General features: G+C 37.0%; 2 protein-coding genes across 3 annotated transcripts in view; both read left to right on the forward strand.

The window, feature by feature from the left end:
• Nucleotides 1-18,932, forward strand: part of LOC122802675 (cytidine and dCMP deaminase domain-containing protein 1-like) — a 1,973,793-nt gene that overhangs the window by 1,114,170 nt on the left and 840,691 nt on the right. The window lies entirely within an intron of this gene.
• Nucleotides 1-18,932, forward strand: part of CDADC1 (cytidine and dCMP deaminase domain containing 1) — a 371,753-nt gene that overhangs the window by 32,286 nt on the left and 320,535 nt on the right. For both annotated transcript variants that reach the window (XM_044072391.1, XM_044072392.1), the window contains exon 2: nt 7,800-7,977. In XM_044072391.1, coding sequence (XP_043928326.1) covers nt 7,800-7,977 — 178 coding nt within the window. The remainder of the gene's footprint in view (nt 1-7,799; nt 7,978-18,932) is intronic.

An 18,932-nucleotide genomic window follows, 5' to 3' on the forward strand; every position in this document is an offset into this window, starting at 1 on the left:
CTCTCTGGGTGGGGTGTGGCAAACATTCAGGCATCTCTGGTGGGTTGTACCCTCACTGATAGCCTGGCAGACCTAACACCTCTCCTGGATGGGGATGTGCAGCCTGTGTAACCGCTGGAGGATGCCATTTGTACTTTTCTCTGTGCTTACATAAACACTGTGAAAGCTGCAGATTATATGGCTTAGTGACCACTTATCTGCCCAGTGCCATCCCTTGTGCTACTGCATCTCATGTAAAGAGTTGTGACATTGCATGACCCCCACTCTGCCCAGAATTAGCACAACCACCTTTTCCACACCAGCTACACTAGACTCCCAAAACACTAATTGAACCTGGTTAGCCTATGTTGTAGTCGGGGGTTTTACCTCTGTATGTAACTGGAGCTGGCATAATGGGTGGAGCTTTTATTGTGATGCTGAGTCAAAAGTAGGTGGGTTAATTGGGGGAGTAGAATTCCACAAGATGTCTAGAGGAAGCTGAGGGAGAAGATAGGATGGTTAAGGCAGGTCTGTTTAATAAATGGGAAGGGAGTGAGTGGGAATTTACCTCTTCTCATTATGAACATAGGTAAGCAGTAAGCTTGGACACACTACTAGTGGCATGGGGTACAGCAGTGGATGTGAAAAAAGTAGGAATGACATATTGGACTGTATGTTAGTAAGACTATAGTGGCCGCATGGTGGCAGGCAAATCGTGGTGGAGATGATATTCATGAAAATGGTGGGCGGAAACAAAGGTGATGTGCTTTATTTTTCATTTGCTTACTTATCGGGTACCCAGAGTAGTGAAGTAATCATAATAGACCCATTTCGGTCACAGCTGTGAGGAGATGATAACATTTTACAGCATGTACGTTGATAAATAAAACATCTGAAGGAACAGAAAGTGTACAATACACACAAAGTAGCAAATAAAGTATATGAAACTAGTTTTACAACACTGTGAAATTAGAAAAAAAGGCAGTCTGCTAACTATGAATTACTGTAGTAATATAGATTATGTCTGTGAAAGACAGTGCCATAAATATACTGGTTCGACTATGGATAAGATTACATCTGGATAAAAACAACTGGGTGTAACTTCATTTGGAAGGAAATTTAAGTGAGGCAGTATTCCATTTTTTTTTCCAGTGGGCAAATTCTCCTGCACCCCTCCTAGAGGAAGCTTTGCCCCTACAACCCCATGCTTATTCTGACTGCAAGGTCACAAAGCCGTGTAAAAAAGAAAAAAAAAAAAAAAAAACAAAAACAAACTTGAATCACTGACTGTGCTGTAATGATTTTCTAGGAGAGACAGGATTTGTAGGTTTACTACTTGTTCACTTGTATGAATTTTAACCATGGCCACTAAACATTCCACCACTGGTAGGGAAGCCAGAAACAGTTATTTAATAAATAAATAAAGTTAGAGGCTGCTAAGGTTAGAAGAGACAACTTGATAAGTAACCAAGGAGAAACCCTGAGGCAGAAATAATAATGCAAGTCTGTGGCAGATATGAGATTTATTTTATTGTTTTGCACTTTGGTTAAGTAATTAGTGTTCTACTGTTTATATTTGCTTTATTTGTTGATTTTGCCTTTAAATCATAAGGTCCCTAATACTTAAAATTACATTGACACAATAGTTGGTTTAAGTTGTTTTGTTGTAGCATTACACTTGCAAGCAATCTTTCTTGGTACTGCTACATCAAGAGGTTAGCAGAGCCTCTACGGACAGAAATGGCTAGAAAGTAATTTTTATCTACAAAACTTCCCTTAGAACTGAAACCTCTAACTTAGTGTGGCTAAAACAAAGTCATTGCATGAAGAGAATCTTAGAGCAGCTAGTATGCACATTAAGCACCACTATCAAATCTTAGCACAATCTAACCTAGTCTAGTGCCACAAGTCTGGTGCCATACCCCAGAAACCACCCAAGAAGACCTCTTTGTGACCCAAATACAGGTATGGACAACATGGATATGAAATTTCCACAAGCTTCGTAGATGTGGCCATACTGAGATAGAGAAGCAATTGACTCATGTTCACAGACAACCATTTACTCTTTAAAGAAACAAACACAGTATGTGAGAGATGCACATAGACAGTTTCAGTGGGTACAAATATCTTGCATGCAAACAAGGTTGTCAAGAACACACATATGCTGCATACACCAACCCGCACTGACCAACTTATGTTGAGGTGCTAAAAAGTAATCTTCCCAAACCTCCAAAACCTCATAAGTTTATAAACAGCAACACCTATCCTCAGCAATTTCTAAAGCACTCGCCAATGCCAAAACCAAACACCACACATATGCCTACTGTTGAGCCCCAAGAGCAAAGCCCATAAGGTAAGCAAACACATTACCCAGGACTCTTGTCATATAGGACTCCATTTTGCAACACTCAGATGCACCACACACCAGACTGAACAAGGATAAGATGATGGTTAGTTGCTTATTTTGAGCCAGGATCTGACACTCAAGTCACTACACCACAGGTACCAGTATGATTCTGTCATAGTCAATGTGAGTGTTATGATTGAGATATACTTCCTTGGACTATATATTGATCTCTTTGAATATGTCTCTAAGAAAGGTATGTGCCTTGCATTAAGCATCATTGGTTTAGTTTCTGGCATCTTTCCTGGGGGATTCAATATTTGTCAGCATGGGAGAACAAACTATATTGCTTTGCAAAGGATGGTCTGCAACAGTCTCCCCTATGCTTCCGAATATTGGCAAATACTTAATCCACCCCCCCAGCACCTTTTTTTAGACAATGCCAAATTGACAGACCTACTGACATAGCAAATAAAACCCAAAGAAACCTAAAGGTGTTACTGCTCAAGAAACACCCCACCCTACAAGCTCTCTTCCCTCTGAAGAATGTAGACATCTGTGATATTAACAGGATATACTTTAAATCCACAGAAAGTGCTCTGGCAGTGCAGGGCTTCAGTGCCTTCCACACATTTAGACCATCAGCTGCACAGACAGGGACAAACGGTGGATGAGTGTCAGTCTGTATTAGCAACAAGCATACTATACATTGGTTAAACAGGACAATACCCAGAAATGTATCCACATATAAATCACCATATACAAAATCCCATACCATATCCTAACAAGCTGCAGATTACACTGTATGCCCCTGGAATCCTGTGGCTCATCCCTGAACTTGCTGGAGACACTCACCATTAAACCAAATACCCTATTCATGAGAGACTTTAACTACTCCTGTGTAGACTGTGAAACATACACTGCCTCATACTTGCAGGCACAACAATTCCTGGACTTTATTAACACAAGTTGCCTTGAACAGATAGTGTGCACATCCACCAGAGGTTCAAACATATTGGTCTTAGTACTTACCAGTATGGGAGAGAGCTGAGATTGGACCATAAAGCTATTTCCTTCAAAATAAAAATCAACTTGGTAACCCCACCAAACCCTGTAACAGTTGAGAACTATTCCAAAGCAAACTACATCCTATTAAGCAATAACTTGTTAAAATTCAGTGCTCCTTCCAACCCCGAGTACAGAGCAACATATGCAGAATTATTCACAGAGACCCTGTAGAAAAATGTAAGTGGCTGTATAGAGGTTGCCGTGCCCTGTAGTAGTAAGCCCAATCAAACTTTAAAAATAAAGCACACTGGTGGAATCCTATCCATAATAGGGTATATAACAAAAGGAAAAAAGTCATAGCTAAAATCAGGAAGACCAACTCCCATAATGATAGGAGCTCTCTAATTAAACTAAACAGGAAACTTCAAAGAATAATTAAGTCCGCCAAGGCCAACTACAAAGTCATAGGCTAAAGACAACCACACAACCTTCTACAATTCTGTCTGAAACCTCAGAGGCAGCACACAGTGTGCTAAACTGTTGGTCAGTAGTGTCACCTTCACTGATCAGAGTCATAGCAAATTTTGTGGCTTACAAAATCAGCTCAGATTTCACCCTCCCCAGTCCCATGCTTTCTCCCCCCATGAAATACCTACTAGCATAATCCCTCAACTACTAACAGGGAGCCGGTCCTGGAGGTGCTCACTATGGCCAAAAGCAAAGCCTCAGTGGACCCCTACAAAATTCTGGCATGCCTCCTAAACATCTTGAAACATGACCTGTCAGGACCAGTTGTGTCACTTTTCAACAATAGCCTCAGAACATTGTTTTTACCATGAGAATGGAGGACTGCAGCAGTTATCCCACTTTGCAAGGTTGGACCTTCAACTGCATCCCCAGAAGCTACAAACCTATTAGTCTACAGCAACAACGAAGAACACATGCACCACTTCTGGCCAGGCAAGAAAAATGACACAACCAGGATCCAATGTAGAAAATTTTATAAAATCCCTAGCGCCTCGGCTTGAAGCCTTCAAAGGAGAATAAAAAGCGCAAAAAACACCCAAGCATTTATAAAACAATCAATTTACATTAATTACTCTCAATTAAGCTAAAAAGACTTTCCAATTACATTCCACATTAATACCTATTGGGCTTAAACTCCATATTTTAAAATAAAAACAGTCTCTTTGTACAAAAGCCTTTTATTTACATCCAAATTGCATCCTTTTTCACAAATATGTTCTAATATAGTACACTGTAAACAATCTGGACTTTTATTATGCTATTTTTCAAAATGTACTGTAAGAGGGCTTTCAGGTTTAGTATTTTTAATATCCCTAACATGTTCTTGAATTCTAGGTTTAAAAGCCATCTTGCTTTCACCCACATAGAACATGTTGCAAGAAAATTTTATAGCGTAAATTATCCCTTCTGTGTTGCATGAAAACCTATGGTTTGCTTTAAGAGATTCCATTGATTGAGTCATTCGGCTTTTCCCGGTTAGGGATCGCCACAGTGGAACTCCGGTCTGCTAATGATTGGCAGTAGATTTTTATGTGGCGAGTTGCCAACTCTGATGCACAACCTTCAATGAAGGTATGCCCATTCACGCATGTCTCCACTAGAAGACACTCTAGCTGAGATTCGAACAGGACAACGTCATACTGTGAGGCGACAACGCTACCGCAGCACCAACACTGCAGTGCTTTAAGAGATTCCATTATTATACTTAAATGTATTACATACATATTTACATATAATGCATCTTCCACATGGAAATGTGCCTACTACACTTATCATAGGGTCAATACTACAGCTAGGGGTAGAAAAATCAGCATGTACTAATATATCTCTGATACTTTTACCCTTACAGTATGAAAACATAGGTACCTTGCATATTTTCTCAGAAAGTTCCTTACATTTTAAAAGGAAATTCCAATAATGTTTAATCACACCTTTTACTTCACTGGATACGATGTCATAAGTAGTAACCACATAGATTTTTCTTAAATTAGATACTTCATTATTTTTTTATATTGGTAGGTTGCTATGTTTGTAATCTATTTGTCTGTCTATGCAAATTTCTTTCAGCTTTATTCAGCAGGGCACATACATTTTGTTAACAGTAGCCCCTTTTAATAAATAATTTAGCTGTTATATTAAGCTCATGTATTAGATCAGAGTTATTGTTACAAAGCCATTGAACCCAAAGGAATTCCCCATAGGATAAAGAATTTATTAGGTGGGGTGGATGGCAACTGTCTGCTCCAAGAAAATGCATACCCTCCTCAAATCTGCGATGTATTTTACTTATGATTTTTTCATTACTTTCCCCAGTTAAACCAATATCTAAAAATATTACTGATTTGCCCGTTTGTACACCATCAAACTTTAAGGCAAATGGATTTTTCTGAAGTTCATCAATGAAGTTAGTAACATTTTCATGGCCCCTTTACAAATAAAAATTAAATCATCTACATACCTATAATATTGTGTTACATGTTCCTGAAAAATGCTTAAACTATACAAATAATCCATCTCAAACTGTCCCATTATAACATTGGCATACATGGGGGCAAAAGCTGTCTGCCTTGTAATTGATGGAATATATTGTCATCAAACAATTCAATAATATAATATGTTAAAGGGCTATCTCCTAATACTTTTCTTAATGCTTCAAGTCCATATTTATGTTCAATACTGGTGTACGAACTTTTAATGTCTATAGTTAACCAATACATTTCTTCTGACCATGATACAAATTTTATCTTTTCTAGAAAATCATAACTATCTTTAATAAATGAAAACTGTTTAGTAACATATGGCAACAAGAAATTATGTAAAAACTTACTCATGCTATTCAGAAAATATTTGCATGCTGAAACATGCCGGAAAAAATGATTCTCCAACTCCTATCTACGCTATGATAATAGCCATCCTTTTTTTCAAAAAAGAAACATTGTGAAGGGCCAGATGGTCAGGGTGGCACATATGACATCAGAAAAAGAAGAACTTTTCAAGGAACTGGACTATGTTCAATCACTGTTTTTGCAAAAGAGGTTACCCAGAGGATCTCATTACATCAATAAAAGAAGAAATCCTCAGTGGGTGGGGGACCATCTGCTTGTCACTCCTTAGACATGGACTTGCTAGTGGCCCGAATACATCAGGGGAAGAAAACTCAAATTTAGGAACCCTTTTGCCATCTGATTCCTGTACACCACATTTAGTAACTTTCAGTCGGGACACAGGATGGGTAAAGAAGGCTATTAATAGCATTTGGGAGATGTTCAAAAGAATGCCCAACAGGCTTGAGGTATTTAATAAGCATTAGCAGTATAGTTACAGGAGAGACTACAACCTCAAAGACATTTTGGAAAAGAGAAAACCCAATGGGGATGGTACTATGGTGGGGAAAAGAGGAAACCACAGATGTGGAAGATGTTCCCAATGTACCTTTTTAGCCAATGTGTGGATATGTTATACCTGCCTAGCCCGGCTCTGAAATTAATGGCCTCGGGCTACTATACTTGCTTTACAAAATGAGTGGTTTATCTTGCTTATTGCAGCACCTGCTGGGCCTTTTATGTGGGTAAAACGGAGAGGAATCTTGAGGTCCAGGATATATGAACACATGTACGACATTAGTCGTAGAAAAGATACGAATGCCTTGTTTAGGCATGTTCTCCAATGTAGTGGAGCTGATTTCAAATTTTGTGTTCTTGGGTGTGTTAGATACGATGATAGGGGAGGTGACTGGGAAGCCAGGCTTGAATTTACGGGAACTGATGTGGCAATTATGCCTGGATGCCTGTGTCTTCCCAAGACTTAATGACCACATTTCTATTGAACCAGCCCTTAAACTGAGAGCAGTCAAACTGAAGTGACATATATACACATTTAATTACATATATATTTTTATATTAGTATTATTATAATTAAGTTGTTTCATTATGCATATATTTTTAATTTTTTTTTGCACAAGATTTTAACTTATTATTTTAATTGTGTAACTGATTAATAAGAATTTGAATCAATGAATGTGTTTGGTTGGCTATTTAAAAGTAAAGGAAACAGATTTTTTTGATTCTGATGAAGTTTCCTGTTTTGGAGACGAAAGTGCTAAATCTTACTGTCTTTTGGAATAAAGAGTGGAACTATTCCTTAGTTTTTCGTTTATTGTGAAGGGACAACCTTTATTGGTACCTGCAATCCGAAGGATTTTGGATTTACTAATTATATTATTTATATTGTGCACAATTAGAGTATTTATAGTTAAGGTTAATTGATGCATCCATCTGGGAATGCATGGGTATGTATTATGTTTTGTTTTTTTTTTTTCTTTGAAAAAAATACCAGTTATAAAGTTAATAAAATAATATAGTGGCTGTATATGAATATTTGACTTAGTTTTCAAGTAAATATTTTAAAGTCAGACTTAAAAGGTTTGTTTTTTCCTGTTTAGGTTAAAATAACTGGTCTTGTGGTAGTACAGAATATGAAAATAATTGGCTTGCACTGTTCCAGCAAAGACTTACATGCAGGTCAAATAGCAATTGTCAAGCATGCATCAAATCTTCGAGGCTGTGACCTGTATTTCTCAAGAAAGCCATGTGCAACATGTCTGAAAATGATTGTAAATGGTAAGCAGAAGCTTTTTCACTGCTGCTTTATAACTTCTTAGTTTCTTGGTAGAAGATTGTAATGTTGCAATTCCATATGATGTCAGTATCCAAGACTCTCTCAGATTATTTGCTGATGATTTCATATATACAACTTCTGGCCATTTAATTCTTTGTCTACACAGTAGTAGTATTATAATTACATAATCAGTCATAGATCATTGTGTGTCCAGACACATAATTCCCTTTATTTTCCCTGTTTTGATAAGGGCCAGCTAGTAAAGCTGTGGAGTAAATTTATGGCTACCCATCAACTCATCAACATTTATTTTGAAGAGAGTTAGGAAGATGTTGGACGTAACACAGAGTGGTGGCCTGTTCCATATGTAGGGAATCTTTTGGATTATGTAATTAATTAGTTAAGGTTGATTGTTTTATTGCCATGGTTATTTAATGTGTTTGTTTGAAAGGATTTTTTGTACTCCAGTGAAGGCAATTTAGCTGAGGTGCTAGAGAGAAATAAAATATTTTTGGACTTATTATTTGTAATCACTTGGAACATATTTCTGTAACTATGCAGGCAGGTGTAACTAATGATCACCAGAAACTCGAAATCCCATCTAACAATCACCTGCCTTGTTTCAGCCCCTGACTTCCCCACAGCAGAGCAGGTGTGACTAATAAACCAGTTTAGTAAGTTATAGTAAAGTACTATTCTGTGCTTTTCCAGTTCCTCTACTCCCCTGACTTTTGCTTAAAGTAAGTAAATAAATTAAGTAAAAAGTAAAGATTATTCTCAGTAGACATGACAATATTGGTTTGTTCTTTTGAAAAGCATCTCACTAAGTCTTCTCCTCCACTTAACCCTTTAAATGAGCAAGAAAGTGAATGGGATATTTCATTCTCAAGTGCCTAAATTCAGCAGTGTAGAAGGATTTAATGTTCTTGTTTTATTCTCAGGTAGTTTTGGCCATAGAAGCCAATGAACCTACAACTGGAAAGTTTTATTCATCCAGATAAAAAGCATTTTCTGCTTCTTGGCCCAAGTTTGATCCAATTTCCAACTCTGTGCCACGTATTCTGGAATACTTTACTTTTTTCAATTCTGGCCTTAATCTTCACTGAAAATGAACTTGTGTACCATTTCTATTGTTTTCTTTCAACTAACTATGTCAGTATTACAGCTTATGAAGGTAATACTCTATTTAAGATACATAAGACCACATAGTTATTTTACCCAAGATTAACTTTGGTGGATTCTGTACTAGACAACTGTATTTTTCAGTAACCTGTAACAGAAGGGTTTCTAAACTGCACGCTTTGTTGCATAAAGAGCCACGCACAGTTCTGACCGAGACTGGGTTTCAGTCAGCAATGGTCTAAATATGGTATCTGAGGTCACCTTAAAGTAATCCACTCAGCATCTACTTTTTTTTTCTTTCTAAAGAAGAAGTAAAGGGAGAAATAATCCTAATTACTGCCCATGTCCACAGACAACCTAGATACTGCAGGAAAATGACAATGTTTCTGAGGCACTTGAGAAGCACAAAGAGGCATCTGTTTGCTAAGATCTTTTTATCAGGTGATAAGCTAACTCTATTATCCTTTGTTGCATCAAAATGTGGATCTTTGAATGGCATTATCTGTATTGACTAAAGCAAAGTACATATGAAGCTGCTACTATGTATTCATCTGCAAATTCCCAAGAATGTAGATTGGATATTTCATTTGCTTGTATAATAGGATTTACTTTGGCTGCCCTTTAAGGTGTGTTTTTCATGAGCCACACATTTATGGGAGTTAGGGGTACACCACTTGGTACTGCTCCATGAGGGCTGCAGTGTCTCCAGCAGTGATTTATGTGATGAACATACTGTAGCTGTGTGTGCATGCACTATTACAGTGAATGTTTGAGTACAATATCATCAGTGTAGGGCAGTGATGATTAGTGCTTTTTGAGTTTGGAGGATCTTTGTATTTGTTTCATTCTTTAGACCTCATGAATGGATGTGTTCATTGTTTTGTAACGTGTTGTTTTTGTTTGACATTTTACAGTCTGTGTTCACTCTTACACCTTTGTTGAAGATGAATGTTTGGTTTTCATACTGTTTTTGTACTTACTTGTATTTCCTTCTGTTCAGAAAGACCTGGGTACGTAAGTGGACAACTCTGTCTCTCTACCTCTCTCTGTCTCATTTGGTTATCATCAGGCAATCCTTCTATATGGCCCATTTCATTTTCAAGGGGAAAATCTTCAAGATTCAAAGAATTTATCTTACTATTGTACTTCCCCTTATCTGACCCATCATCTAATACAGTGCCTATTTTGGTATGTACACATCAAACGTATTACTCAGCTGGAAAGACCCCAGCGATTTTTATCCCCAAAATTTGAAATGTTAAATCCTTCAACTATCCTGATAAATTTGTGTTTTCCTTATATTTAGTAGCTTGACAGCTGCTCCAAGGTGATCTGTATCTTGCTTTATGAGTCATAAAAGACCCAGTTCTATATGACTTCCTGTTATTTTGCAAAACCAGTAGTTTTACAAACACATAATAGAGACCTAAACTTGCACCAACAAATAACCAACAATTACTGGAGGAACAGGTTCCTATCTCAGTGTATTCCTAGCCTATAAAAGAAGTCACCACCATAGGTCAAGCAAATAACTGACTTGTTCCCCTTTAACACTAGTCTTGATGATTGAATGGGTACATATACATTTACACTAGGGATTTCATGTATGGCCATGCCTGATTTGGGAAGTGGGCACTATTATGCATTCATAAAGGGTGCCCACTTAAAGAAATATACAGCTAGGCCTTTTATGGTTCCTGTGATTGGTTCTCTACTATTATTCATACGTTAGGTTTATTTGGCTTCCTCACCAGCACTTGGTGGTTTACTATTTTTGTTCAGCCTCTTCTAGGGCTCCAAAATAGCATAGAAAGTTTGTGATGTACAATGACTTGTATAATTAGATTTCTTCTAAGGGCCTGAGGTGGAAATTGCAACTGCTGCTGTTCATAACTGCATGTGTATGTGACAAACCTTTCATGATATGTGCATTTTACTGCAGTTTGTTACATTTTTTTAAACTGAGATGCCATGCATTTACATATGTTTAGCTGTTTACATTCACATGCTTGTGCATGTTAAAGTATCATTAGCAATTTTTTTGGGGACATTTAATATTTTGTTTAAATATTACTTTGGTTTTGGATATTGGTATGCATGTTGGGGTGGACTTTTATTGCGTAAATGTAGCTTCATCACTTTGTTTCTCTGCTTTACAGCATATAACAGAGAGGATTATGACTGGATCTCTGATCATAATTAATTTAGTATGTGTTCAGGGTACCAAATTCATGAAATGTACCTCTAATGTGGACCAAAGTGGTTTCAACAAGTGAAACCAAAAGGAAAGAGATTATCACAGTTCTTTGTAGTACAAGGGGCTTTCTCTATTCTATGTGCTACCAGTTATAGACAAAAACAAAACATACGGGTTCAAAATATTTTGAAAGTCATAAAGTGCTTAGTACTGCTACATGGACAGAAGGCAGAAACACGTGTCTCTCTGTGGAAGTAATGACTTTAAAAGCTGTTACACACTCTGCCACTGCTCAGTGGTGGTTGAGGCTAGAGTGTAGCAGTATTTAGATGTGCTTAACAAAAGCTTATTAAGCAACTTTATGAAGTCAAAAAGTATGAAATATGCCTGTCTTTTTCCCAGTTTTAGAGCACAATTTAATTTCTAAATAACAAAATACGGGGAAAAAAAGCATACAGATCACCTTTTGTTAATTTAGTTATTGTATGTTTGGTAACCAGTGTGGTGGATTGATGTTGGTCTACCACCACTGCCTGTGGTTCCAGAAGTACTGGGCTCCACAGCTTACAGATGTGCTGAAGTTCATGCAAGCATGCATAAATTTAGATTGACACATCAGTATAATGTGCAGGTTCACATGTGTTTAACATTTATTGTTTAGCATAGAATAAAACATAACAAAAATATTTAGACTTAACTGTATGTATCGCAATAGACTGTGTGCTACTGAAAATGTTATATTGTGATTAATTGTAAACTTACAATGGAGCATTCTTGTCTGACTATTTCATTCTCTGTGATTCAGCATTATGAGCTAACATTATACCACTAAACTAGTGCAGAGTGGGTAGGGATGGGGGCTGACATTACCTAGGTTACTATAGTAGGAATGGGGGCTCACATTATCTAGGTTACTAGGGTAAGAATGGGAGCTGACAGCTAACTAGGTTACTAGGGTAGTGATGGGAGCTGACATTAGCTACGTTACTATTTACTGTGTGATTTTCAAGCAAGGTGGGACTCAAGTTTATTTCTCACTTCTTGGATAGTGGTAATACTTGTTTATTTGCAGAGATGGTGCCCAAAGATCCAGGGCCAAGGGCTGAAAAGTATTTTCATATTTTCTGAGAGTATTTAGAGTTCTGTATAGGGTTGTGGCATTATAACTGTGGGATCTGAACTTGAGAGGCATGAGCAAGTCTGCAAGACAGTTGTATTATGATTAGATTACTTGCATATTTTTGTATGATGTTGAGAAAAATAAAGCTGTCTGTTTCATAAATTGGGAGACAGTTATTATAGAAAAGGGAAATGCAGTGAAGCTTGCTTGTTTGGGATAGGAGGATGACTCTGCAGATATGGATCAATAAATTTTGAAAGTCTGAGAGATCTTTCTTAGAAGATCAAGCTAGAAGCACAAGACCAGCTTTCAGTAAGGGTTGTAGTATACCATTGCACTGAAGCTATGACTTTGGATGCGAGTAATCTGGAAATCCTTCAAAACCCTATAATGTATTTATTTTTGGTTTTGCAGTTTAGTTGTGACTAATCACAGACATGAGGGATCAAGTGTTAAGACTATGATATTTAAAGGATGTGACATAACTAAGTTTGTTGTTTTGATATTTGAAGACTGGTGAATATTTAAACAGTGTTTTTGAATATTTGTAAAGTACCAAATATCATGTGTTTGGTTTTCTTGGCCTTTGTGGTAAGTGTCTTTGACAGAACCCAGTTGAGTTTAGTAAGGTCATCTTGTAGGTCCAAATGCATGGGTTTGAAAGAGGGGAAAGATCTAAGAAGACTGGCTAATTGGCCTTGAAAATTAGGTTGAAGAAGTGGAGCTCAGAGGTGATGTGGTTATTGATGAGTGTAAAAAGAAAGGACCAGGGACTGATGCTTGGGAGACACCTGCATTGATAGCCATACTTGCAGATGCTGCTTTACCACCCATAGATTGAAAAGATTGTTCAACTAGGTAGCTGTGCAACTATGATACATTAATTGAGCTAAAGCAGAGTATATGCAAGGTGTTCAGGAAATGCTTGCATCTCTCTAAATCAAAGGCATTTGTGAAATCAGTAAAGAGAGCACCAGTTAATTGACCATGGTCAGTGTTGCCTAATGTGGTGACAGTTATACAAGAACTGTAAGTTTATTCCTTTGGTAAACCCATGCTGGAAGATGGAGAAGATGTTTATCTTCTACAGTCTGTAGTTTGTTAATGAGCCACTTTTTGTAGTAGTTTTCTGAGCTATGGCAGCAGTGAGACTGCTCTGTATTCTAACGTGTTAGCTGGGGTTTTAGGGCTAGGTATAACAGTAATAGTTTTCCAAGCTTTTGGAATGGTTTTGGTGAAGCAATAGGTTGACTACATAACAAATATGTTCGTTAATATTGTGCTTGCAGTTTTTAATGAGCCATGGGTGTATTCCAGCTGATCCTGGACTATCATGATTTGGAAGATAGTCATTTGGTTGAGGTATTAGTTTTAGTGTGATTTTCTGAAGGTTGATTGGTAGGAGGTAAGATTTACATGGTTTAGATAATGAAAAAGGTGGTGAGGAGTGGCAATTTGAAAAATTCTTTGGCAACTCGTATGGCAATAATAGTCTGAGGAATGTCAGTAGTTTTGTTTCAGCTTTCGGCCTGCTAAGTTTTGCCATAAATTTTTTTGGGGATTAGCATATATTTTTATCTTGCTTATTATTGAGTTTTTGCTCTCTTGCTGCTTGTTTAATGGTGCCATATAGTTTCTGTTATGGGGTATGCATGCCCTCTTTAATTTTGTTAAGGTCATTGGAGTGGCCTTAAATTTTTATTTTCAGATCTTGTTCTCATGTATGTAAATGGGGAGTCTGGAATCCTTTTTGTAATCAAGGTAAAATGTATTACACTTGTGAAGCTTGTTAATAATAAGGGGAAATAGTGATTATAACTTAGATTACATGACCTTATGGATTTATTGATAGTTTGGGTAAAATCAGCCAAGGTTGCTTATATACATACAATATTTCAAGCACATACATTAATGCCCTTCTAGCCTGCCAATATACCAAAACAATTGTTCCAATAGTAAATGTCCAGGCTATTCTTAAAAATATGTAAACTAGTGCTTCCTTTAATGTAGCTTGGTAGTTAGTTCCATGCATCAGTTGCTCTCTCAGAGAACCAATTAGTACACGTCTCATTCCTATAGAATCTTCTACATAGGTTGAGTGATGATTCTCTACTACTTTTTGATAACCCCAAACATTCCCAGAGATAGTTGTCTGTAAATGCCTAATATACCTGACTAAGATCTCTTAAATATCTATAAGGGACACTGTATCAGTTCAGATATTTTAGTCTTTCATAATAATTTAAATTTTCACATCCATGGATGCTGTTGGTATATCTCCATTGTACTCTTTCCAGTTCGCTCATGCTTGTTTTCTTATAAGGTTTCCGTATTGTTATTACATGCGCAAGTTTAGGTCTAATGTAACTTACAAACAATGACTTCATCATTTCTGATTTCATAGACTTTATAAATCTTTTATTCAACCCATAGTTCTATAACTGTCATTAACCAATTGGTTATAGGTATGGATATGATTAGAAAAGCTTAGAACAATGATATCAGTTTTATCAGGGCCTAACATGTTGATGTTAAAATCTACTTCAAGCATAATATATTCTTGGTAAGAAAGGTTGATTGAGAAGTTTGTGGATATATTGGTAGTAGTAGTGGGGATACATCCTCTCTGTTTGATGATATGTCTTCTTTGGAGATTTTCTGTGGGAACTTAGGCAGTTGTTTCCAACATTCCCTCACATATTTCTCATCCAAGTGGAATTATGCTGAAACAAGAACATTTCTTTATTTTAAGCTCTCTTGTCAACATTAAATTTAAGGCCACAACTGTTGCATTTTGCTATTTTTATCTGAAGTATGTCAAGGATTTCATTGCACTCATTTTAAAGCCACCCTCATTTAAATATGCCCTTGTTGAAATATACCATCAAATAAAAATCACACCTCCAACTCAAGTGACTTAAATAAAAATCATGACTTTTTTCAAAGATATGTGGTACAGATGAGTTAGGATTCTGTTTTTGCACTCGTACTACTGTAGTGATAGACATGGAAAAAGATGGAAAAGTATTGTTTGGAAGTCAGCATGCTCATTCCTGTTTTAACCAGTGACTTAGTTTACAGACTAAAAATTATCAGGGAAATAGCTTGTAGTTTTGCTTTTATAGTGAAAAGCCCTGCTTATTGAAGCTTATCAATGAACGGTCAACAAGGCAAACTAAATTTTAGAAGATTAGAAGTTTGTCCTAAAGTTAGTAGTGAATTTTTATGAATGTAATTAATGCAAGATAGATTTAACACTGGATTTGAATATGTAAATTAGTTCTCTCAGAGTAGAAATTAAGGTAATGAGAAATGCAAGCTTAGCTCTGTTTTTCTATTGTATTGTGATTGCTGGTTTGTTTAGAGAAGAAGTGTTCATTTGATTTGTTTTGACACAGGAGGAGTTTATGCAGAGAGAGAGATGCTAATATTTTAAGTACAGAGGGAGCTTTTGATGCTCCTTGTATTGCTGTCAGCTAATTTTTGTTTTTAGCATTGATGGCAGTTTAGTTTGAGACTGAGGAATCTTCCTGAAGTTGGGAAGTGTTTGGATTTGCTAAAGTGAGTTACACTTAGAGGTATCTCAGGAAAGACTTAATGTAATCCCATTCTTCAGACAAATGACAAAGCACAGAAGTTTTCTGTTACATCATCTGTCCTGCTTAAATGATGTATGGCATGTAAAATAGAAAGCAGTTTGCCTCTTCCTTAGCAGTAAATCATACTCCTGAGTGCCCCACGATGACAAGGCATATCCTTTCAACTGCTTTTTTACTCATATTTACAGTACATTTATATTGTGATTATATTGTGTTATTTTGATTAGTAACTGAATATCTGTGAATATTTATACTTTTTTTTTTTTTTTTAATTCCTCTGATTCCTCTGGGAAAGGTCCTTAGCAGTAACAGGAGACTGTAGTTCGCCCTGAGGAGGAGAGTAGTAGCATCATCCCTGAGGCCTTGCCTGACTTGTCCCTCTTTGGAGACCATCAGCGGCAGTTTTTCTCTCTACCTTCCTGCCTAATTAGCAATCACAAAGAACAGACAGATAAGGGCAAAGATATGCACAGGATATATTTCCTTCCTCACTTTCATTTGACCCAGTCATTTTCTTTGATTGATGTCCTACCCTATCAAAAACAAGTAAGAAGAGAGATAGATATTGCTCATTCACTCTAATGGAGCTCAGGAAGTTTGCACTAACTTCCAAAGGGCGGAGCCTAAGCCTTTTGATAGAATCAAATTATGTCCTCACATTTCAAACAAATGTTCATATCTCTAGAACCAAAGGGGTTATGAAAGAAGTGTAAATGGCAAACTCTTCAACACAAACTATTTTTATAGTGGTAGTATTCTTTAGGTTCTAGATCTTAGACTGAATTTTGTAAGTCACAGTAAACACAGTAACTATTACAGTTGTAATATTTTGTAAACCACTTATAATATCTCAGCAGCCACTCAAGATACATACATGCTGTCAGCAGTATTTTATTCATCTAGCTGTGAGCTTTCATATGAGGCAAAGAAGTTATGTCTGTGTCATTTGGTCATTGAGATATTTAGAAAAATATGAAAAGTATATCTGTATAAATTAATATAATAAAAACAACATTTAATATATTTATTTACCTGCACTAGTCAAATATTAATGCAGTTGAGTTTGCCATTGTGTAATCTTTAAAATAAAATCTTTCAAAAGCTTGTACATTGTATGATTTTTGGAATTATTGATGCAAATATGAACAAGCAATATATGACGCCTAGAGGCGTCAGTAGGAGTTGACTGCAAATGCACCTAGCGGTGTCACTTGGATGTAATCAGTAAAGCAATCCTTGAGGTTTCACCTGAACTTAAAGGATCAGATTATTACTTCAGATTATTTTTAGTGCCAAAGAAAGCAAAGTACCTTGGTCCCATATTGGATTTAAGCAGCCCAAATGGACCTATTTTCAAAAAGTCTTTCAGGTGCTATCACTGCAGTCTAGCCTACCATTCTTATTTAACTGATGTTGGATGTGCTGTTTGAGCCTACAGGGTGTCTGAATCTTCATCAGGATCAGCAAGAGATCAAAAAGGTATCACTGCTTCCAAATCAGAACCATTCACTTACCAGCTAACCTGTGCCTTAAGGATGTTCACTAAATACATGTCCATTTTAGTAGTCAGCATAAGACTGCAGGGAGACAAGATTTTCCCAACCTGAATGACTGGTTCCTAGCTGCTGCCTGTCTTCAGGACCTCCTCTCAGTTTGGGAGTCTCTTATTGTAATAGTCCATTCCCTGAGAAGAACAGTGAATCTTTCATTTGGACCCTTCCCAACTTTTCACTTCCACTGGCAACACCCTGGACACTTTAAAAGATGTACAGCTTGTCTTCCATCTGAGTGTTACTCTCCAATACAAGGTCTCTCTGTTCCTAAGATTTCAGTCAACTTCTGCTTACTTTTACCTCAAAACTCTAGGCCACATGGTAACATTAGTTCTTAATCTACCTTTTGCAAAATACTACAACAGTATACATATGTGGTCAGTAGGAATCCAGTGGTCACAGCTGTCTGATCCAATACCTCAGTTAGCCAGCTTTCAAGAAACATCTGAAATGGTGGCTACCTCTTCCAAAGCTTATGCAGAGCATTGCATTCCAGATTCCTACTCTCTTGGTGGCAGGCACTAAGGATGAATCTGCCCTAAGGTTGGATGGCATTATAAACACCGACACTAGAGGTACATCCCAGGGTTTAGTCTTTTGGCCACTCCTCTTTGACATTTACCTGTCAGAGGTTAAAGCTACTGTTAAATTTTATTGCTGACCAAGTTTGCAAATGACTGTAAACTTCCCAGATCACCCAAGAAGGCCTTTTCCAATCCAGTAGCTGGTGTTATAACCATAGACTAAAATTAAATGCTAAGAAATATATAGTTGTATCCTTCAGCAAGCAAAAAGTCACTTGAAACTATTATATTTACAACACACCTCTGAAAATTGATCACGTACTTAGGGACCTGGAAATCTATGTAGACAATAAACTGTCCTTCAATCACCAAGTATCCACTTTTGTAAGAAAATCCTTTTTAATTACACAACTTATTACTACAGGTATGGCATCTGGGTCAAGGTTTGTGATCATTCTACTGTATTCTACACTCATTAGGAAGATCATTGAGTATAATACCTCATCTGGTATATACCTGTCCAGACATTTGACAGAATTTGAACACTCACACTTTCTTACTAAGAATATCAAGGGCCTAACTCATAAACACTATGCAGACCAGTTAACTCTTGCCCCTCTCTTGATGTTATACAAATTACAGTGAGGAGAGCTCTACCTTCCATACAGAGCCACAACAGACCCTATCCTGTGAGACCATCTGCATATTCCCAAGTCTAGTGGTATAAACACCCACTCAAGAGATCTGTCTCTTTTGCAGCATAAATAGAACACACTGAAGGAGCAGATGCATACCACAGAGAATGCTACTACTTTGGAAGTGTCTTCCTGTCCACATTAAGT

This window comes from Protopterus annectens, chromosome 5.part0, assembly GCF_019279795.1.
Source record: "Protopterus annectens isolate FY-2018-M chromosome 5.part0, PAN1.0, whole genome shotgun sequence".
Classification (NCBI taxonomy): Eukaryota; Metazoa; Chordata; order Ceratodontiformes; family Protopteridae; genus Protopterus; species Protopterus annectens.